Below are 24,248 nucleotides of genomic sequence, written 5' to 3'. Positions count from 1 at the left end.
TGAGCACATGAGATAATAACTGAGGCCACCCCGGTCTTTCAGCAGTACATCTACTGTTATTCTCATCTCATGTTATGACTAAAACTTACCCATACTCTAGCCTTGGTTTTCCACTTCTCTTCTTCTTGGTTTTCTTCTTCTCAGGTTTATAGTCGCTAAACCCGTGTGTACGACTTTAAAAGAAAAATCCTAGGTGTGTAGAAACTCCCCCAAACACAGCGGTCTTTGGGCTACTACATATCCTATAACAATGCCTTGCAAAATCCCCATTTTCTGCTGGCTGAATGAATGAACTGGAGCTACACCATACCCCTGCTTCTTAGTATGTAGTGATCAGCACACCCACTGGACTGCACTCTGGTGGGGTCCGCCGGTGGGACTTCAGATGCGCCTCCCCCAGTTCAACTACAGTAGCTCTACTTTTATTTATTTTATATATTGGGTTCCTTCCTAAAATTTAAAGAAAGGAATACATGGTTAAAAGTTGGATTTTTTTTTTTAACTCAGTAAAGGTCTGATCCGAAATTTGCTAAAAAGACAAAATCCACCACAGCTGCACATGGTTGTGGCAGCAGCATCTTCCACAATTTGCATTATGATAATTTAATAAAAATAAAATTTTCTGTAGAATAAGCAAAGAAGAGATAGGGAAGACAATCGCTTCTCGGCCTTTTGGCTAAGATCAAGTGTGGAGATAGTGAAGACATCTCAAAATGAAATTAGTCAAGTATTATTATGACTGATCATAAGACTCTAACTATAGGTTAAGAGGAAGAAATAAAAAGATGAAATTCCTTCTGATACTGCAGAATGAGCTTCAAAGGATTACTACAAAAAAAGACAACTTAAACTATGATCTTACCTCTGTGAGCAAATAGGGTCATCACTGTTAACTAGCACCTCTGCAATTCTGCATTTGAAACTTATTCTGCAGATCTGTGTAAGTTCTAAATGGGATCTTTTACCAAGGTAGAAATGCTGTAAGTGGCAAGAAGAGTTCCAAAAAAGTAGTGGAAGAGGAAAGAACTCCTTCTTCAACAAACATCTCCCACAGTGAAACACTAACACATAAAGCTGCCTGAAGGACACATGTTTCGTGTCTATGGTCAACTCCAATTTTTATCACCTCGAATTTCATTTGTTTATTATACTTTCAAAGTGACTCGAATTCTGTGGCTAATAGTGAACTGCACTCAACTACCTTTACTAGACAGTTTTAAAAAAGAAGTCTTCTGGAGCCATGTACCTACCTACCTAATTTGCATCATAAAGCATTTAGATTCAAGTCTTGAAATTCCCCAAAGGGTGGTTTGTTTAATACTGCCTTTGTAGAGATGTTTTATATAAGGCAAATATTATGCTCAGAGTTGATATAGCATCTTGTAAGGAAAATTCCAAAGGTTCTAGGCTTTATTTATAAACAACCCAACACAAAGAGCCTATCTGAAGCTGCTGTCTAGTCTAACTTATTAATAATACTTAGGAGCAGTGCATGCCTTGAAAGGAACTCTAGGAGGAACGGCAGATTAACAGTTGGTTGATCAGGACCCAGTAACCTTGGACGCCTTATACTTTCCATGTTCCCAGAATCACTGCTGGCTTGGGAAGCTACAAACAGGTTCAATGACTGCTCAGAAGTTGGCATCTAAGCAGTAGCAGCATTCAAGGAAGCTAACCCGAGATGCTCTCCCACAATGCTATGTAAAAACAAATCTTTGCACGTGGGAGTAAAGAGACAAATGACGGAGGGTATTTCCATGGCTCTAGTGAACTGGCCTCTCTGGACAGTATAAATGATTTATAACTTAGGCTTTAGATGTAATTGGAAAACTCTGATCTATTTGCAAGAAGGCTCCTGGTGGATAATGACATGGGGATATTCTTTGTTTCCATCTTTAAAAAAATCGTGAGGCCTCTCTCCATTTAGGGAGAAACAGAGGTCTTCCTAGGGGTCCTTGTCTAAGGACAGCCTGGTTAGGTCTAATTTAGTATTAGATTGGACCTGGAGCCACTGTACTATCTCTAGCTTCAGAAGGAAGTAAAAATACATAAAGTACACAGTGTTCCTAGTTACTGAGACACAGAAGTGTTAATCTCATTTTCGGTCTAAGTAAAAGGTTGTGGTTGTGGTAGTGTTGCCAGCAGCAGCAACTGCACCCCCACAAATGAAAGTGTGGACACCACAACTGGATATGACATTTTTTTCTCAAGGGAACCGACAGAGGGAAATATCAAGTCTGAGATAGCCCAGAAACCAAGCTAGCGCCCCACAAGTTCAATTAAAGCTGGTAAAGCTAGACGACATTTCTTTCCAGATACAAACCAACTTCTGAGTATAGCATGAAGAGAGACAGAAAATGGCAAATAATCCAGCATTCTCATTTCCAAAATTTTCTGGTGAATATATCATAATATCTGGATAAAAAGAAAGTTATTTATAAACTAATATAACAGTTACTGCAGATGTAGTTTTCAGGAGCTTGAAATTGTAGTTTCAAGTTGGCTAGGGGCAGACCTCAATTTGTTTGTGAGGGTGCAGACACCCTTACTTGTTCTTACTATTTACACTGCTGGTTACTGGAGTGAGTAACAGATTTCTCTCTTAAAACTGGGAAACCATTCTGGCCTTAAAGGCCAACAACCACAGAAACTTTGGCCAAAGTTTCTTGTGAACTGGGTCAGGTGGCTTGAATCTAGTCAGTCACTGAATTCAGAGAAATCGAGCTTATTGCTGAAAGACAACCTTTTAATGATTCTGGGGGCAAGCATCCATTTTCCAGAACCTTGAGGACAATGTCACCTTTCCTTACAAAATCAAACAATTATTCGTAAGTATATTCAATCTTGGCATTTAATGGCTACACTATCCTAAGAGGTTGACCGTATTTGAAAGATACACGGTGGCATTTCATCTCATGAAAATTTAATGTACAAGTATACATGAGCTTGGCAAAAAAGGTTTACAAGGAGAAAAATAACTTAAACAGTGCAGACTTCTTAGCGCTCTCCACTTAATGAGCATCTATCCTGAGTGAGTATGGGAGGGAGAGGTGCATCTGATGTTCAGCCCTCAGAAGGTCTTCCTTAGTTCTGGTGCCCTTACAGAGTGGCACCTTTCAGTGCTGGGTGTGATTCTAAGGACACATCTGCACAACAGGGGCCCTAAAACAACCGTTTTTACCACATGCAATTTTTGCCGTAAACACTGATTTCAGAACCTAAGCCTGGGTAAGAGGCTGTGGCTGTCCCATAAAGAACTCGATCCGTGCATTTGTGATGATGGGGTATCACAAAACTATCAGAACCTGACTACATGAGGCTACGCCACCAGTGACAGTCGGACTTCCTCCAACTAGCCATCAACATGAACCATGATGAAACCAACCTGCAAGAGACTAAACCATCAACAACTTGGCGTTCATATCCTTCTATGCGGCTGATGTGGACAAACAAGCACTTCCTGGTCCTAATAACCATGGTTTACTGAAAAGATAAGGCTTTTATGTTTAAGGCAATTTTCCAGAATTTTTTTTTTCACAAAGAAAAGTTTTTCTTCAAAGAACATGGAGGGGTTTACATGTAAATAGGCTGGTGAGGGCCTCAGCTTCCCCACAGAGAAGGGGTCTCTGCTACCATATTCACATCACAATAAAGGTCTCACAGTAAGACCTAGAAAACCTTTACGCCCTAGCGCAATCTACAAAACGCCATCATGTCAATCAATTTATTATCAACATATTACACACAAACATATTATAGTGCACACAGTTTTAATCTATGAAAAAAGCGAAATACTTAAAAAAGATCTGTATTGATGGAAGGAGAACTGATTCGGGGTGGTGAACACACAATGGGATTTATAGATGATGTAATACAGAATTGTACACTTGAAATCTATGCAATTTTACTAACAAATGCCACCCCAATAAATTTTAAAAAATAAATAACTGAAAAAAAAAATCTGTTTTTTAAAAATTGCCTCATCAGTGACGACTACTCCGGGGGAGGATACTGACCCTTTGAAAAAGTCCTGCTTGCTGAGTTTTTCTGACTGCACCAGCTGCTCCAGTAACTGGCCCATGTGATCCCTGGTGATCTGGCTCCTTTCCAGGGTGGACTCCACTCCCACTCTCACAAACACGTGGAGCAGACCCTGGGCATTCAGCTCTTCCACACACTGCATGGCTTCCTGTTCAAACAGCAAAGAAGAGCTTACACCAAAAATCCAGACAGCCTTACCGGAGTGTTCAAGTAAGTTTAAAATCTCTTACCATAAACTCAGTAGAAAGTTCCACAAACTAGACCCTGGCAGTCAGGGTTGCTGAATGACCGATACAGCAGTGTGTCTCCCTGAGCTCTGCTATCTCAACTTTGGGTACAGACTCCTTTGGTTTCATCTCTAAAGAGAGTAGCTCTTGTGAGGGGGAAGATGCATGTGATAAGGGCAGCCTCCTGACTGAAGGAAGGAGACGCATTCAGGTGTCTCACCGCTCTTTTATTGTCCCTCTGCTACTGTATTTAATACCTTCCCCACGTCAACTTTTTATCTAAAAAAATTTGAAACTACAGAGAATTTAGAGTAGTATAATGTATGCCTACATATCTTCACTTCAATTTAGATTCACCAATTGTTAGTTTTCTTTCTCTATATACTCGTATACTTAAAAAAAAATTTAACATTCATACAATGGCAATAAAAAATAATGATATATATAGTACATAATCAAATTTCCACGACTGTTCCCAAATGTCCAATACAGCTTTTTGTTGTTCTAGGAACCAACTGAAAACCCAACATTACATGTCATGCTGTCTCTTTAAACTCCTTTAATCTAGATCAGTCCTCTTTCTTTCGTCTTTCTATGGAATTAGCATTTTTGAAACATTTGGGTCAGTTATCATGTAAAACTTTCTCATATACATTTTTAACCAACCAATCCTGTTTCCAGCTTCATCTGCACTCCACACACATTCGAAGTCTGCTAAATACACTACCTTTTATCCTTCTAATTTCTAGCTTCTACAATGTTGCTGCTATCTAGCTATTCCTTATCCTCGTGGGGTTTTGCCTCATTTTAAGACCATCATCGTCATCATAATGCTTTTCCAGGAGGGTGTGGTAAGGAATGCAAGTATTCAATCTTCAGTATTTAACCTGAAATGATTGTCTTTCAATGGGAATTTATTCACTGAATCTGCATACAGGATTAACTAACTACATCATGACTTCTACTGTTACAGCACTTCATAACCTTGCCCTTCTCCCGGATTCTCTCATGGTTTGATTTTTCCTGCCTGAGCTCTCAGCTGAGATGACACCTCCTAGAGTCTCTGTGACCGCCCACCTAAGGGCTATCATGTCTCCTCATTTTACTTCTCTGCATTGAAACATTCTTTTTCTTTTTCTAACTGTTGTTTACTTATTTATTGCCTGTCTGTAGGGCAGCTTTGCCTGCATCTCCCACTAGAATGTAAGCTCCATAAAGGACTCACGCCGGCGGACTGTGATGTTCCCTAGATACACTACAATACATCCAGGCAGTTTTCCCTGAAATGTGGTCGGCACATTTTAGGTACTCAGTAAAGATACATCACAAAGGCTAAAAACACAGGCTGTGGAGTCAGAAAAACGTAGGTTTGAATCCTGGCTCTGCCACTTACAACTGTTTAGGAGTTTAACAATCTCTCAGGAGTGTAACAATCTCTCTGCCTTGACTCCCTATCACAGGGTTATTGTGAGGCTTGAATAAGAGCACTGGGCACACTGCCAAGCACAAAACAAAAGCTCAATAATATTAATTTGGGGGTGGCCGGATGGTCAGTTGGTGAGAGTGCGAGCTCTAACCAACAAGGTTGCCGGTTCGATTCCCACATGGGATGGTGGGCTGTGCCCCCTGCAACTAAAGATTGAAAACGGTGACTGGACTTGGAGCTGAGCTGTGCCCTCCACAACTAGATTGAAGGACAACTATTTGGAGCTGATGGGCCCTGGAAAAACACACTGTTCCTCAATATTCCCCAATAAAATAAAATAAATAAATATTAATTTGTATTACTGTTAATAATAACAGCACCTATTAAGATGTTAGGAAAAAACTGTAAGCCTTTAGCGTGACACTTATACCCCAAAGGTAGTGAGATAAAGTACAGTTTATGTGCTAAAGCTAGAAGCCTGGCTTTGAATACTGAATCTGCCACTTATCAGCAGTATAACCCAGAGCAAGTTATTTTGCATCTTTGCACCTCAAGTTTCCTAATCTGTAGAAATGCCTATATAGTAATATTAATACCAGGAGAGTGTTATGAGAATTAAATGAACTCATACATATAAATTATGCAGAAGAGCACCTGGCACATAACAAGCCCTCACTGTGTCCGACATTATTACTTGGTTCCAATCGCCCCTCTGCAGCAGAGCTGCCTTGTACGTTGCAAAATGAAATCCCCAGTCCTAACCGACTCTGTCCCTTCCATACTGCAGGCCTGGCCTCGGGCTAATGATTCTTCAAAGGGTCCTCTTATTGCACTTAAGCGTTGCTAAGACCTTTTTCTCACTATATCTCTAGTTCGTCACAGGGTCATACTTTCCCTCTTTCAAAGTATTTGTTGCTCACTGACTTTGCATAGCCTTCAAATTATTTTTGCAGCCAATCTCCACTGCTTTTATCCTTATTGTCTCTGTTCTTCATCTTTCTTAGCCTTTCTCTGTCAGTCTTTCACATTTCCCGACTTCCATGAAGGAAAAAAGCTGTGCTGCCATTTTACAAGAACAATCCTCACTTTATAACAAATCATGGTATATGAAGTATCTTCTTTGGCTCTTTCCAGTTATTGTTTATTTCTTTTTGATGCACTTCCAAGGGCTTCTGCAAAGTATTCTCTCCAAACTGTCTATCATCAAACTTCTTCCGACTTCTGAATTTTACGCAGCGTGACGCTTGAGGTTTTTAGAAGGCTGGGCTATGGCTACCCAAGCTGATTTTTCCTTTTTCCCAAGCTGAGTTTTATGTACGGAAAGCAGATAATGACTAGATTGTCAAGAGAACAAGTAACTTGAAAGGATTTTTAATCACATGATGCCAAAGCAACAGTATTTAATATATCTGACAAATATTTTTCACAAGCCTTTGCTTACTCCACATCCCTCAGCTAGGTCCTATTATGTGATCTCTCCTAAGACCCTATCTAGGTCTACTAGCACTTATTCTAAGTACAGTTTAAATCTGTATTTGTGGAGTTACTATTTATGGTCTGTCTCTGCGACTAGAGCATAGGGATCGTGAAGTCAGGCAGTATATCTATCTTTGCCACTACCAATCGTAAAATGAAGATCAAAGGGAAGGCCAGGGTTAAAGAAGGGCAATTGCAAAGCCATGTCTTGCAATGTTTCACTCAGGCTGTCTGACCCTGGCACAGTGCTTACTCCTCTGTGCCTCAGTTTGCCACTTACGAAATAAAGTAACGTCAGCCATACTTTAGAGTTAACGTAAGAATGATGATAAAATGACTGTAAGAATCATAGGAGGTAATATACAGGGAGCCAGAAATGACTAATAATGCTAATGTATTTTTTTTTTGCTAGTCAATATCAAAGTCAATTTGGTTATCCCATAGTGGGGATGGACTGGTGCCCATTCTATCTTCCTGCCACCTGAGCTTGTGAACCACGGTCTCAATTTAAAAGAGAGCACTTGGCAGAGCCATGTCAGGGTTGTGCAAACTGAACTATATAGGACCTGCATTACACACTTTAAGTCTTATTAGTCCCCAATGACAACTGATTTAGACCAGAACCACGTTACTGTCTGTCACGGAGATTTCTGTGTTGTTGTTGCTTTTTTAAAAAAATTCATTCACCTTAAAATCATTAATGTGTAGAAATTCATCAATGATAGATTTAGACTTCCTCTCCATCTCCTCTTCTGACAATGCAGGCTTGTCAGGGGCCGATGTTGCTGGAATTTCTTGTTTCGGTACTAGCGGGGTTAAAAGAAGTGAGAAAATAAAAACGACAAAAATTATCATTAAAATGCTGGGATCACGGTTGACAATATTTATGTGTTGTTACGTTGTTTTTTCAGTAAAGGCATCAAAATAGATACAAATTTGACAGAGCAAGATAGCCAAAATGCAGAATACAGAAACATTTCAGAATAGATATGTACTAAGTAACTACATGAGCCACAATGATAAAAGGATAACAAAAAAGGATATGACAAAGTTAAAATTAGAGTTTTCTGGTGTCTTTCTAGATTTTGATTCCTATTGCCTGTACAATGAAAAGCACGTGATGATTGCAGTTGTGCAGAGCTCAAGCCACATGGGTCTTTGGCAACGGCTCAAACATGACATGGTTCTGCCTACCACCCTCTGGTCCACGGCGCTCCTCTCCTGTCTGGAATGCTCTTTCTTTCTATCCCACAGCCATCCTCCTGGCAAACCTGCTTTAACTCCTACTTGTCCTTCAGCCCTTAGGGAAGCCTTCTCGGACATCCCTGTGTCAATTCTAAATCACTCCTTTGTTAAGTGCTCTCTCAGAACTATGTCCATTTCCTTCATAGCGTTTTTCTCAGTTTCTACTTATATATAATCCATTGTGGAATGATTTGATAAAGGTCTTCCTGAAGCAGCAGACTGAAGGCTGAGAGCAGGGATCGAGCGAATGACCAGATGACAAACATGCAGGGCCGCTGTGCTACATTACTATATACATGGTATTTTCATGCCCTATCTTGTTATGTTCCCCAAATTCCTAGCACAGATAAGAAAGCTAAGTGTCTCTAAAGCTAAAAGATCTGAAGTCTGTATCAGCCGGGAGAAGATTTTTCAATTTGCTTCTGAAATCCATTTAGAAACTGTAGTTAGAAGACACAATTTAAATAGTGAAACAAATTTGAAAGTTATAAAAATGCTGTAAGCAACTAGCATTATTACTTCAGGATTAAGAGTTAAAAAATGCTAAAAATGATCTTTAAACTATCTTTCATCACAGTCATTATCGTCATTATCATGACATCTAATACCTTTGGAAAAGTTTGTATGTATCAGGTAATGTACTGAGTAGTTACATGTACATACTTCTCATTTAATCTTCATAGTAACTGTATACTTATTATCCCCAGGTTACAAATGAGGAAACTGACACATAGATAGGTTAAATACATGAGGCACTTTTTAAAGCACTAACTGAGTCTACCCTCTAAGCATATACATGCTAAACATGTATGAAAACCACAGAGGCTATCAAGCAAGACAAAGGTAACAAAAGACAATCTGATACTTTCTCTTTGGTTTGAGGGGCTCTACAAAGGTATAAGCGCTCTAAACGTACAGAGGAGTGTTACTTAGGGAACGTGCAGGAAACTCCGATTGCTGACTATACAGCAAGAGGACCTCATTAGCATCACATTTAATAGACAGAGAAGAAAATTTACAAATTGTTGAACAAAGGGATACCTTGGGAATGAGAACTATGTTATCAAACTATGAAGATGCCCTTTAACTTTTAAGGTGCTGGAGTGTGTGCTGCTATCATGTATTGATTCTGAAATCTACTGAGGCACAAAGCCTCCTTTGTATGTTTCCTTCCAAATTCAAGGCCCCCACTTTCCTGTGCATCTGTTCATCGGGAGGCTCTCACCTGACTCCCTGGTTTTGTTTCGGTCAGCCTCGGCGCTGTTCCTGTCCACATCCATGCCTCCGGTGAGCTGTTTCACGGTCTCTAGCATCTCTCTCCGTTGCTCTTCCTGACTCTGATTGTCTAACAGGTCTTTACTACTGCTGCCCCTCATGAAAGTGTTTGGACGAGTGGTTGCTGACGGAAGGGGCTTGTCATTCTTCTCCCTGCCCATGCTTCCACGACTTAAAAGACAAAACAAAACAACACTTTTAAAAAGCAAGCCCACCCAATCCCCTTTGTACATAAATTATTTAAAAAAATTAAGACTTTCTAAAGTATGTAGAATAATTTTTCAGATAACTTTAGATGTACAATTGGTGCTGGAGTCACCAATTGTATTTCAAAGTATAATTATTTACAGAAACTGGTAAAATCAGTGCTTTAAAGGGAATATTAAGATAGCCTTAACTTTTCTCTTAAATGCTAAAGGGATACTACTTAAAAATTTTAAATGCCAATGGCAATTCCTTGTTTCAGTTTTCAAAAATCTTTTAAGAATAAAAAAGACCACAACGAATGAACTAAATGAGTGAAGAGAAAACAGAAGACCAAAAGAATGTGGTATCACTATCTTGGAAACTATACGATACTTTATTTATTCAGAAACTTCATATAAATAGAAAATATTTGAGAACCAAGTAGAAGTAATTTTTGAATAGCCAAAGTCTCACACACTTTATTCATTTTAAGGACGAACCTTACTATTTCCTTATTTAGTCTTCTTTTAGACAATTCTAACCAGCTGGACAAACAGTTCCTTACCCCGGGCAGATGAGCAGCAGCAAATTAAAAGAAAGAGAAGAGGCATGACAACAGTCTAATCACTGTAAAAGAACATACACACTCAAAAGTAGTCATTAGGGGAAATTTATGGGAGGGCAAAAAGCCACAACTACCTCAAAAGCACAACTGGTGCTCAATGACAATCTAAGTCGTCATTAAAAAGCTGTCTTGTGCTGGTTCAGATGCCAGGGGATAGTAACATAATTTAGAAAGTCTACCTAGCCAAACATTACAATAGTAGAAAACTAAAGTTTGAGAGCTTAAGGAAACTTCAGCTCTAAAAGTGCTTATTATCAAAAATTTTGTTTTCTGTCACTATACTCCAGTCCTCATCCATTCTCTGTAAACCAGCCAATGGAACACTAGACAATACGACTCCTACAAAAACGAAAGCACGAAGATAGCAGAATGCGTAGTAGTGGAAAATAAAAGACAACCTCCAACATAACTTGAAGAACAGTATAACAGGTGTGTCTGGATGGGTTGTCCTATCTTTCAATTCCCGTACACGAAAGTGCTAAATGAATCTAGAGCATCTAAAGGCATCAGCTTGGGGAGCCTTACACAAGCCTCCAGGAGTTTTGGGGTGAGCCTGGTTTTCTTAAGGAGCAAACCATTAGATATATGCCAAACAACTTACCTTTCCTTCCCATTCCATCCCAAATCTACCACCCAATTTTGTTCTTATCTCGGGAATCAGAATGTGTAAGATTAGAGGAAAAGAACAAGGGAATCAACTTTGAGGGTGAAAGGAATCCATCCATAGGAATTATCATAATCTGTGTGGGTGTGTATGAGAGAGAGAGAGAGAGAGAGACAGATAGACACATATGGCGATAAGCAGGTGAGTCTTGAGTTAACATGGAGAACAGGCTTCTTACCTGGTTAAGGTCCGTCGGGAATCAAACTCTAAGGGTGTAGATGACGTAGGCCCTGAGGGTGCTGGAGGTTGCAAAGCAGAGAATCTATTTAAACTGGAAGCACTTGACCGTAAGGCATCTATAGGTGTTGAGGGTTGATAAAAAAATACAAATCACATGACTAAAATGCAGTTTCTAATTCCTCTGCCTCCCTGGGGTGGGACCTGAGACTAGGCATTTCTAACACACCTAACAATGTGATGCCAATCTCCTGGTCCGCAGACCATATTCTGAGAAGCAGAGTGTTAAAAAGAATTTGCATAAAAAAAGAATTTAGAAATTTTTGTTCATTACAATGAACTGATCTTTCTCCTTTAAAAACATAATTGAATTATGTTAGTTAGGGCCCGGGGTGGGACTGGTTAATAGGTAAACAGGGAGGCAAGCAAAAACGAAACAAAATATAGTTGACCCTTGACCAACACAGGTTTGAACTGTGAGGATCCACTTCCAAGTGGAGTTCTTATAACCACCTGTACAGCTTTTGATCTGAGGTTGGGAATGTGCCGATGTGGGGGGCCGGCTGTATGCGATGATCTCTGCCAATTTATAGAGGAGACTTGAGCATCCGTGCCCTCTGATGTCCATAGCGGGGGCCTGGACGCAATCCTCCATGGACACCAAGGTGCCATTTAAGGGGAGTTAAAAAGTTATACACGGGTTTTTGGCTGCACAGGGATGGGGGGGGCACCCTAATCTCCAAGTTGTTTAAGGTTCAACTGTATTTCACTTAAAAAAGGTTAACTAATATAATGTTTTAATCTTATCATTTAAGTAAAATCATGCATGTGGTTTAAAATGAACAAATTATTTTTTTAATTTAAAGAAAAAAGGTCAAAATTACTTAGTAGAAGAGAAATATGGGTAGTAGGTTAACGATGAAGTTTTTATTCTTTCTATAGAGGGCTTCTTCAGCTTTGAAAATGTGATGCGATGATCCAAATATTTCGGTCCTAAGGTCAAATCTCTCAAAATCTGACTTGAGGTAAAGAGTTTTGAAAAATATTTCAATTTAATTCTTTATTCTTTTTACAACACCCTGAAATTAAATGCTCTGGGTATTAACATTCTCCATCTCAGTAAAATAAGTTTGCCTTTGAGTTTGGGATCCCAGTAATTTCTGATTATACTGAATTTGCGTCACCACAACAAAGGAACCTAAGAGATTAAGCTTCCATGGCCTAACTGTACTAAAAAGATTTTTTGGAAATATTTAAAATACCTAAGGATCATTATTGAGAAGGAAGGCCTTAATTTTTATTCATTGGCAAGGGCCCCCAGTAAATTTGGGCATGGTTCGTCCATCAATCCTTTCCTAAAATCATTATTAAATGATTGTGGGAGTGCACTGCAGGGTGAATGCTAACAGACCACACCCGGATTCCTGACAGGGGACACCCCATGCTTACCAGTATCACTCGCCTTTGCTCCACCACTGCTGCCTTTCCCCCAGCTGCCCAGCTGTGCTTTAGGTACCAGCTGAATTTTCTCATCAATCGTGGGCTGTAACATAAGTGACCACAGTCAATTCTAGGAAATATTCTAGAAGAATAGTTATTTCCAGTGCAGTAAAACCAATTTTAGCAACAAAATTTTGCTTGGCATACCAATTTGAGAAACATAAATTGGAGCTGTTCACGTTCAAGAGGATTCCTGTGGCCCCTGAAGCACTTCCTTGGAATCCAGCTTCTACCAAACAGTTTTAAACCACAGGCCAGTCTGGAGAATGCATTCAGGTTCCCTAAGATGGTGTGCCAGTTTGCTAAATGTAAGCAGTTTCTAATGATTCCTCTTGTATAATTATACCCAGTGGTTTACAAAAGCAAAAAGGAATATACAAATACTACAAAATTAACACATTAATTCTTCACTTAATTGTGAGAAAACAGGTCAACAGACAGAAAGATTTCACATTTTAGCAAAGCCCAATATAGGTTGGGGCTAGGGAGGAGAGGTGGAATGGGAATATTCAACAAAGGGGAATAAAAAAGAAAAACGAGAGTTGAATGTTAGGGAATTAAGGTGTCTGATGTCTTTCAGGTTTAACCCTCCACGCACATTTTTAGCGCAAGTGAATAGAATTACAATGTCACACAAATGATCATGAAACACATACAACTCAAAAGTTGTGAAGCAGCTCTTTTCAGCAAAGGTATTACTACACTCTTGACAGTACCACCTTCCTATGTAACAAGCTTTCACAGGACTCTCTCCCAGTTAACAATGAATGTGTTTAATGGTTCTGAACTTTTTCTAGGGCACTTATGTAGAGTATCTATAATATAACTATCTGAATATAGACAAAATTAATTTAAAAAATCTTTTTTCAAAATATTAAGAAAAAATGTACGTTTAATACCAGCACTATTCTTTTTTATAGTGTCTATTCACAGACACAATATTTAAAAACAGAGACAAATGTTATTAAGTACTGATAAAACTTACAAAGAAGTTGAGGCTGAAGTTGGAGGGATTTTTCAAACGGAAGATTTTTCAAAAATTTTTTATTTTTAAGTTACAGTTGACATTCAATGTAGTATTAGTTTTAGGTGTACAGCATACGTAGTGGTTAGACATTTATATAACTTACGAAGTGATCCCCCAGATAAGTCTAGTACTCCCCCGGCACCATACATAGTTATTACAGTATTATTGACTATATTTCCTACGCTGTACTTCACATCCCCACGACTATTTTGTAACTGTCAATTTGCACTTCTTAATCGGTTCACCTTTTCCTCCCAGTTTTCCCCCAAACCTCTAAACATTAAGATTTTGGTTAAAACTCTCTTGCTGGAAGTGAACATGGATGGAAATCGAGTTGTATTCAGCAATGGAATTCCTGCTCTGAGACATAAACAACGAGAAGAATGTACCAGAATCTTAGAGAATAGGATCCCAGCTAATTAATATCAGGAGAGATCCAGAGAAGTCATGTTCTATCCTGATGCAAAGTTTTGACAAAACCATAAAGATGCAAATGATATAGCCCATCTTCTTCCAATTTTATCAAACTTTTTCTTTTTGTCAGTTACCTTCTTTCATCGGATTTTTTCACATTAGCTTTAGATTGTCTTTATCATTCTACTGGCAGGTTGCCAATTTTCAGAACTATGGAAAGTATATTACAACTAAGGATCAAACTAGACTTGCAAATAATTTTCAAAACCCACTGGGCTCTAGAAATTTCCACTTTTATAAAATGCAATTTTGCTTTCTCTATATTCGTCACCTTAGTTATAGTGATCAACTTCTACTGCAGAAAACATCTTCTTGGAGAAAATTCTTTCCTCTTACTGCTCATAAGAGAGGAAATTAAATGGAGTACATTAAATATTTATCACAGAATGGTTTCTAGCAGGTCCTCTGTGATTTCTTTTAGGCCTTGGGCATAGAAAACCATTAATTCCTTCCATGGTTACACTTAAACAGGTAGCCACTTCTTTCCCAGAGCTAAGGATACACTGTATAAAAGCTTGCAATTGACTACAGCTTCCGAAGTCTCTTTGTTATCATCTCTTATATTAAGCATCTTGTAACTTTAAGAATTAACCTAGTAAACCCTCATAGAAATAAAAATAACTAATGCCAGGACAAGAATGTAAGAATACAGTGATCAATATTGATTTGTAGGGGAAAAAGCAACCCACTCCATAAAATGTGCAATATGGCTATTTTAGATGAGCAAGAAGTAACTTTGAGAGTCATGTTTTGAGGCTGTTGTGTTTTAAATGTAACACTCACCTTAGTGATTTTCAGGAATTTTGAGGGGTCCAGAACCCGACTATTCTTGGCCCCCTGAACGGTGTTCCACCCGCCTTCATCCACTCTCTGTACGCCTGCTGGGAGAACAGAGTGAGCCAGTCTCTCATCTTTGGCAAGTCAGTTTGACAATGAGAGAGTGAGAAAGAGTGTCTACACAACAGCTCCAATCAAAACCAAGGAAAAAGACAAAAGAAATTGTGAAAGTATTGCTGACTGGCTCTTTAACAGCCACAGCATGAAAATATCAAGCAGAAGCACTCTGCTTATATTGAGTCTCCCATGAAATATTAATGACCTAGAAGAAACCAAGCGATATAAATAGAGATTAAGTGCTAGACCAGGGAGGACCAAATCTAGTGCTTACAGAGTTAATGACTGTTTATAGAGTTAATATTTAGAACACTTTGGGAGAAGTCAGATGGAAATTACTTATTCCAAAATTTATTTCACTGAATGGTGTCAAATGACAGTATGCTTCAATCACTCCTCCAAAACCTGCTTCTCTAACCTTTCTGCTGCTCAGGCAGAAAATGCTGACTCCTTTTTCTCTGACACTTTGTACCCAATTTGTCAGCAAATTGTGTCAGTTCAACCTTTACAATATATCCAAGCACGTAGCCTCTTCTACCACCAATACTACCAGTTCGGTCTAAGCCAGTAACATTTCCTCAATTAGTACGAAAACTTCTTAGATGGCTTCTGGGCTTCTACCCTTATGTTCTATCATGGCAGCCAGTGTGATTCTAGTAATGCATAAGTCAGGTCCTGCCACTTCTCTGCTTCAAACACTTCTGTTATCTGTCCATTGTACTTAGAGAAAAAAAGATTCCTTATAAATGGCCCACAAGCTCTAAATGATCTGGCCCTCTGCCTCTTAGACCCCATCTTCTACCATTCACCCCCATGCCCTTTGCTCCAGCCACACTGGCGGCCTTGCTATTCCTTGGAAATGCTGTTTCAGGGTCTTTGTACTTACTATATTCTCTTTGCCTAAAACCCTCTTTCCCCAAATATCCACATGACTTAACTTCATCATTTGCTTCAGATCTTTGCTCAAACAATACCAAGTTTCATAGGCTCTCCAACTTCCCTACTTAAAATTGCAACCTCTACCCACCAAGTCTTGCTTTCCCTAATCCCTCCCTCTCTGCTTTATTTTTTTCCATGTAACAAATTTATCTGACAAAATTATATAATTTATTTAAGTATCTATTTATTGTCTTTCTCCCCAGTAAGATGTAAACTATACGAGGGAAAGGACATTCTCTCTCCTGTGAAGTGGGAAACACTCAAAAGTATTTACTGAATGAATGAAAGGTCACTAAACTGTCAGTCCAAAAGCTTTTCTGATCCTTACTTCTTCATTTCCTTTGTGCTATCTGATATTACTGATCACGAACAGACTTACTTCTTCCTTGTTTCTATGAGACTTATATCCTAGTACTCCTTCCTCTCCACTTGTTCTTTACCTGCCACTTTTCTAATAGCTCTTTCCTTCCTTTAGTCAACTGTGGACATCCTCCATAAATTAGGGTTTCCTCTTTTCCCTCTCAATCGAGTTCGATAACAACTAAAAGTCATTAGGTACTAGGGTGAGGAAGGTGAGGAAGTGTGGTGTTCCGTGAAACTGAGAAGCCTACTTTCTAACGTTACTATGAGACCCACTATGTCTGTGATAAATAACAGCTAATGGTTACTGAGTATTTACTATGTGCCAGTTACTACAATGAGCACATTACAGCCACTACCTCATTTCATCCTCACACAACTCCTCAGCACCATTAGTAAATCCACTGCACAGACTGAGTGACTGGGGCAAAGCCTTCCACGTAGGATGTAGGAGAGCTGACCTTCAAACCTACACTGTCTGGCTCCAGAGTGCATGCTCTCAGACTCAGTCACCGCCCGACCACATAAGTGCAGTGGGTGAATGAGCATCCCCATTTGGATGCCCCATTTTGCTCTCATAATAAACAAGCTAAAAAAAAATACAATCATTTCTCTTCTGAAAAAGGTTTCTTCTTCCAATGTTCCTAAACTTAGTCAATGGACTTTCTATTTTCTCAGGTGTAAAATGCCTTTTATTTCATCTTTCATCTTTTCCCCCGTTTCTTCTTTTATATTCTTATTGCTACCAAGTCTCACCTCCTTCCATACAGGATTTCGACAGTAGCAAGATCTCTGAGTTCTGTGTGCCCCTTTGATTCATCATGTAAAGAGCAACAGACTTTTTTATTTACATGCCTCATGCATGACATGACTTCTTTGCTCAAGTGGCTCCTTGATGCCCACCAAATCAAGGCAAAAGTTCTTGATCTGGCTGCACACTTCCAGACAAACATTTTTCCATTCTATCTGAACACTTAAATTTTGTTACAACCAGGATTGTTTATTCCTCTTAAAAACATATATTTTAATTTCATAACTAAAATTATTCTCCCTTCCTTTCCAAATATCTATCTTCCACCAACACCCAGTTCAAGTGCCCCTTCCTCAAATAAAGATTCCTTCCAGCTTTCTATCTCTACTCTCCTTTGAATTTTAAAACCTTAATGGAGAATACATCTCACAATTGATATCTTCCATTTGCTTGACAAATGTCCCCTGTAATAGTTTTGCCTTCCCAGATAAACTGTAAGCTTTCAGAAGGAAGGAGGTGCTATCTTCCACTTCTTTTTATACCCTGCCCAACAGTGAATATACGGAAGATACTCAGTAAGTTCCTGTTGATTATTGACATTGAATGGTCAAAGAAATCATGGTTAGTTGCTGCACACTCTGATTTTACTCATTAACCTGCCTCCAGGTAAACTTCTTCATTCATCAATTACCACTTTATTCTTTGGGTTATGCTTTCTGATTTCACTTAACGTCTAAATATAGAGTTCTTAAGTATCTGTCTCTCAGATTCCTAAGTTCTCTAACGCTCCAGTCGACCCCACCCCTCACCTGGTCTTCTCTTCTCTTTGGTCATAAGCTGCTGGACCTTCCTTTGTTCTTCTTGTTCTTCTATTTTAGCCTCTTTGTGAATCTGTTCAATAGTTTTAGGCCCTTGATCGGCTCTTCGAGATACCCAATTACACTATAAAAGGAGAAAATGAGGTTAACAGTCAGATAACTAAAATTAAAATTAAAAAAATCTTGAGACTCTATTTTATATTTTTCACTGCTGAAAAAGTATCAAATACTTATAAAATGGGGTACTACAGCAGTTTTCAACTCTCTTACAGATGGCACTATGTACAGTTTGGGTATTAGAGCTGAAGAATTCAATTCTTCTAAATCACCTCTGAACTACTGTATACCAAGCATTCTGATAGCTAATGGATAAAAAGACAGAAAAAGTAGCCCAGGTGTATTTACTTACTTACTTATTTATTTATTTATTTATGTTTGTTTATTTGAAAGGAAGAGAGAGGAAAGAAATTAAAAAAGATCAGGATTCTTTGGCCTTGCCTTAGTATGAGGTATTGCTATTCGGTTCATAGCACCCCATAGGGGTTCATAGCACCTCACAGGGGTTCTAAACCGAGGATGACTAGCATTTTTCTGGTGATCTACACAAAGTGCCACAGCCCCCTGCCCTTTGGTTATCTCTCTGTGAGGGACGAAACAAGTTGTCTCCTTATAATTACTCTTCTCCCTTACCTTCCCTGCCCAGCTACAGTCCCAATATTTGATATAAGTACGAGTGATTGAAGGCATGCATGGAGAAGTTTTTATATTAATATTTTTCTGTTGGCTAGAGGCAAGGATGGCAAATAGGTTTAACTCAGCATTCAAATTCTGATAAATTGGTAGTGGCTTTGGTAATAAGAAGGAACCTGAGGTCACATCTGGGCTTAGCAAGATCAAAACCATCACCAATGCTAACTGGTCTGGTGGCCGGGGAAGGGAGAGGTGGGATCTGTATTCACTTTCTCTAGTTTAGGGTCAGCTGAAGTACATTCATTGCAGGAGTGAAAAGAAGAGAGAAAAGAGGTGGGAGAGGTAAAACCTGTACCTGTGTGAGAAATGAGGGGAAGAAAGCAGAATAGGAGGGAACATAGACAGAGGAGAAAACAAAACCTTTGTGCTGGGCACTTCACAGAATTACCTCCCTCACTAAATCTTTACAACACATCCACACGGTAAAGAACACCCGCGTTTTAGAGGTTAAAAACATAAGGCTCAAGAAAGTGAACCGTATTCATTTTGAAGATGAGGCTTCCTAATTGTTTAGCATCCTAAGACTACATTTAATTGACCACCGTTTGAATTCAGAATGGCTGATTTCAAAACTGCAATGTGGTTTGATACTCAGAGTAAAGAGAAGAAACACGTAACAGGCAGGTGTATGTGCCTTTTGTCTCTTCACACAGTTCTGTCATGAGTTTGTAAGTTCAAGTTGTGAGAGTCCTAGAGGAAGAGCATTACATTTTTACACAGGTAAATACTAAGACATCTTCTCAAATCAATTCCTTCAAAGAGACTGGAGTGGTAGGCTTATTATTTTTCTACTAACCAGCCTTAGGTCTATCACGTCCTGAAGCATGAATCGAATCCTAGATGAGGTTTTTCTTTCTTTCACAATTTTCTCCATCTGATTAAAATACTGGTCCATACGTGGCTACAAGAAACAAAAGCATTAGTGTTCCTGGCTGAGGAATTCAAGTGTAGTTTTAACCTGTAGAATTTTTAAGTGGCCTAGGACTACAACTTATACCCAAAAAGTAATGTGGTAGAATTTTTAATTGAGCACATGACACCCAAAATAAATGCCACATATTCCAAGCAGCTGGTGTGGCCAAGTGACTAATTATAGGCCAATCGAATATAAATGGAAATGGCACATTGTAGCTCCCTGGAGTCTTCCTTAAGAGGGAGGTGGCTGTGTCCTTTGCCCCTTTCCAACCTTCTCTGCTGAGAACACGAAGGACGAGGGCTACACCCTGGGAATAACATAACGGGAAGACGCAGGACTGGGATTTCTGATCATCTCTGAGCCAGCAGGGCAGCCACAGACTTCCTACCTCTGAACTTTACTTACATGAATGAGAAATAAACCTCAGTCTCGTGTAAATCTCTAATATTTGCAGTTTCCTATCATAGCCAAACAATCCTAGCTGATTCAGATGTTGTGAAACTTTTCTGACATCCCTTTGAAGCATTTCTAATTTCCCATCCCCTTATTTGTAGAGCACCATGTTATGTTTGAATTATAACATTTTTAATGATTTCTTATGTTATGGTTAGATAGCGGTGTCATTAATTAGAGCATAAATTTAGGAAGGCGACTGGGTTTTCTTCATTTCTGTATCACCCTCAGTCCTGGCCCACAGTAGCTTTTCTCCACTTCTCTCTTCCCATAATTTGCATATACATATAAATGACCTATGAAACGGCCATGCAGAAAAAGGATGAGGGACAAATAATCTCAACAGCTCACGGATTGGCTTTTATATAATTTAGGATCCATTCCATTTTTGACTCAAATGGAAATGTGGTAAGGAGCATGATGGCCAAACTACCGACGAAAAAGGCAAGACAGAAAACTCAACAGCCTCGGTGGATGGGCGACATGGAGCACTTCTAGTGACAGTCTTGGCTCTTTTATACCTGACAGTCCGTGCTGGAGGATTCTGGGATTTGGGGCTTTTACCTTTGCTTTCTCAAAGTCCAGGTCTTTGCCAATGGTGGTGAGCAGGCGGCACAGACACTCCAGAGACTCCTCGTCGTGGTTCTTCAGCAGCTTCACCACACAGTCATGCATGATGGCTTCCGTCAGCATCTTGAGTTTGAAGAGTTCCCCGATGAACTTGATGTTACCAATGGATCTCCGCCGGGCCTTGTCCTTAGCTTCTTCCAGTTCATCATGAAGCCTCGTCCTTTCCTCTGGCTGTTACATAAGGAAGAAGAATAGAATCTTGATGATGAAATCTGTACGGCACAAAGGATGCTAAGACCATACGCGTAGATTCATGGTCCATCCTTACCCTTTAGTGGGATCAGGGATACTCTCTGAAAATCTGACTGCAACTAAAGACCTACTTCTCAGAAAACTGAACTAGACTCAAAAGTCTGGATCCATTTCAGGAGATTTCTGTTATTCCATGACCTCTGTGAAATCTAGGTTCTGAATCCCCATCTTCGGAGGTTGAGTTGCTCTAATATGCAGCACTAAAAGGAATCAAGTATTCCTCTAAACATCAACATAGTATCTCCACATGACAAAAAGGCCACAGGCACCTACTGAAGGAATAAGGAGATTTCGTAGCCAGCTTCCTGGAAACTCTATTTGATAACACCCAGACTGCACAAGCTCTGTCATTCTGTGAAAAAATACTTACAGCACTGGCAGCCTCAAGTTCTTTCTGCTTCTTCTCAAAGACATCATCATCTGCTTTATCTTTTTCAAACTCCTTCTGGCAACGGTTCAATAGTAGCTTCCGGAAATTCACTGTATTACCAGGCTTGTCTGCCATGGGTACTTTCAGCTGCATCCAGATGGGAAAATGAAAAAGCACAAAGATTACTTACACACGTTCAATGATTTTCTCAAAATAGCAGTTTTCTTTGTTTGCAAAATGATGCAGACTGAACCACTGTTTACTCTAGAAGGGGTACACAACTCAGCTTCAGGCACTTCGTGTTGTAATGGTAAGATGTCTGAAGTTTTATACAGAAAAGGTGCACGTTCCCCTCATGAATGTACTGTGTTTTTTATGGCTGGTTGTGCCTCTAGCTGACTCTGAAATCCATGTAGTATTATTACCACTACGACCCTGCACTTGTCTAGACTTTTTAACTCCACAGGACTGTTACTTTTGTTTTCCTTCCTACCACTGTAGGTGCTCTGGTTTATAGGAACACATAGAAATGACATAAAGTAGGAGAGAATTTCATGGCCACGGAAAAAACGGTTGCAGGTGAGATTCTTATTTTAGAAAAAAAGCACAAGGAGGTCACATTTGACGATTGTTGAGGTATCTTTTCCTCAGGGGAATGTCAAGACACTGTAATGCTAATACTTAGCTTGGCTATCAACATACTACGTTTATTATTTCAATTGACTGAAATATTCTATTTACAGATGAAATTCCCAAGTGCCTGTCTGAATGGCAATTATATAACATGGTGAAATGGTGTGTTTTTTCTGGAATCACAAAGTGGCTCCCAAACTTCTGAAATGCATGGTCTCTGCCCTGCGTTTAATGAGAGAACTTGACAAAAACAAACAAAAAACCAACACCACCAGGATGTATTGTATTTATACTCACGAAGGAGTTAATGTTGTCAGTCTGAATGGGCTGACAGCTGCTGATCAAGGCTGAATGGCCAGAGAAACTTCTTGAGAACTGAGACCATGATGCTATAGTATATCAGTTCTCTTTAGACCAGAACTGATAACACACTCTCTAACATATTCCCTATGACGTACGAAAGCTCATTTAACAAGTTCTAATCAACCCAAGGACCAAGTGCTTCACTGCGCTTTATTTTCAGCGGAAAACATTAACATAGGAAGAAGGGAAGATCATCAGATACTTTTTAAGGCAACCATAGAAAAAGTAGCATGTGCTTATTTCCAAACTCAGGCCATACAAATATAACCGACTGCAGATCATTTCAAAGTCAGGCTACCCTATGGTCAACACAAGAATGTAGGCATTTAAATCAGCCTTGAAGAAAAGAAACACTACGCGAAAGTAAAGGATTTCCAAAGCAAACACCAAAAGGAGACACTATTTTCTACTGCTTAGGACCCAGAGTACACAACAATGCAAGAGAGAACCAAGAAGCATATCCACGAGCAAGGTGGCATATAATAGAGCACCAACATAACATTAGGTTCCAGGACAAACTAAAGATTCTAGAAATCAGCAGTTACAGCCAATTTGCTACTTCGAAGGGATAAAAGCAAACCGCTCCCAAAGTCCTATTCAGCTTCTTGGCCCATTCATCAGCATCCTCTGTACTAACAGTAAGGACATCAAGATCACCTGGGCCACAATCTGTCAGCCCCAAAGATAGTTTCCTGCATTATGGATTTACTGTGTAGAAAATGGGAAGAATGTGGATGACAAAATAAAAATCCAAGCCCCTGTCTTACAGTGAGAGGGACCAGATTTTAAACAAGTCAGAAAGATTACATACAAAAAAAAAAAAAAAAGTTTGGTTTGTATGAGCAAGGAGAAATGACATAAGGCAACGGAGAATTTCTCCACACAAAAGATGTAAAAAGCGATGCCTTTTACATCTTTTTTATGCAGGGAAGGCTGTTGAAAGCTTGGTTAAGGATCAAAAGATTTGCTGACTTGATTATAAACAAAGGCAGTTCTTTTAACCCAAGTCTCAGTGTCATCATCCAAAACAAGGGAGGCACATTCCGTGTCTAACTTAAGAGTGCAGCTCTAACCATCCAATGAAACAGGTTTGGGGGAAGCACTTTGTAAGTCACAGACAGGAGGCTGTAACTGGAATATTGAAAACACTGAAATTGAAAGAGCTCTGTAATCTTGAGTCATAAAATCAGGACTCAGCTATGTAAATGTGAGCAAGCTACCTCCTTGATACTCGATCTGTTCATCTGCAACAAGAGACAGCCCCATGATTATGGATTTAGGGACATTATAAAGTAGCTGCTGAAATGGTCATAATCCCAGCTCTGTAATGTGATTTTGGCCAAGTTACTTAGCCTCACAAAACCTGTTTCTAAAACGAGGATAACATCTACCTCCTAATTAGGATGTTGGATTAAATGAGATGATCTAAGTAATAGAGTTGGCACATACAGTTCAATGAACTAATATAGCACTTAGAGCTGTATTTGACATGTTTATGATGGAAAATTAAGAGTAACTTATATTGTAATAACATGGATAACAAATAAAGTACATAAGCAAAGTAAGCTCACAAAGCAATCAGGGAAGAGAACCACAACAAGCAAGAGAAATGAATATCTATTCTCCCAAAATGATGGCCATGGGACAGTTCACGTGTAGGACATAAAGAACATGTGATTGTGCATAAGCTTTTCAGACACATTCCCATGAAGTAGTAAAACCAAACAATCAGCGGAATGTTCACAGATCTACAAGATTACATGTATCTCTAAATCA

The 24,248-nt window shown here is 39.3% G+C and overlaps 1 protein-coding gene across 50 annotated transcripts in view; it reads right to left on the bottom strand.

Moving 5' to 3' along the window:
• Positions 1–24,248, bottom strand: part of EIF4G3 (eukaryotic translation initiation factor 4 gamma 3) — a 283,752-nt gene that overhangs the window by 18,408 nt on the left and 241,096 nt on the right. For 23 of the 50 annotated variants that reach the window (XM_081055106.1, XM_081055152.1, XM_081055139.1 and 20 more), the window contains 10 exons: positions 21,477–21,623; positions 20,789–21,025; positions 19,652–19,756; positions 18,097–18,229; positions 15,127–15,224; positions 12,792–12,885; positions 11,344–11,461; positions 9,641–9,861; positions 7,858–7,976; positions 4,017–4,189 (listed from right to left, as the gene is read on the bottom strand). In XM_081055106.1, coding sequence (XP_080911232.1) covers positions 4,017–4,189; positions 7,858–7,976; positions 9,641–9,861; positions 11,344–11,461; positions 12,792–12,885; positions 15,127–15,224; positions 18,097–18,229; positions 19,652–19,756; positions 20,789–21,025; positions 21,477–21,623 — 1,445 coding nt within the window. The remainder of the gene's footprint in view (positions 1–4,016; positions 4,190–7,857; positions 7,977–9,640; positions 9,862–11,343; positions 11,462–12,791; positions 12,886–15,126; positions 15,225–18,096; positions 18,230–19,651; positions 19,757–20,788; positions 21,026–21,476; positions 21,624–24,248) is intronic. The other 27 variants (XM_081055117.1, XM_081055153.1, XM_081055150.1 and 24 more) reach the window with 3 other exon arrangements.

This window comes from Rhinolophus hipposideros, assembly GCF_964194185.1.
Source record: "Rhinolophus hipposideros genome assembly, chromosome: 8".
Lineage (NCBI taxonomy): Eukaryota > Metazoa > Chordata > Mammalia > Chiroptera > Rhinolophidae > Rhinolophus > Rhinolophus hipposideros.
This window is presented reverse-complemented; position numbering and strand designations above follow the sequence as displayed.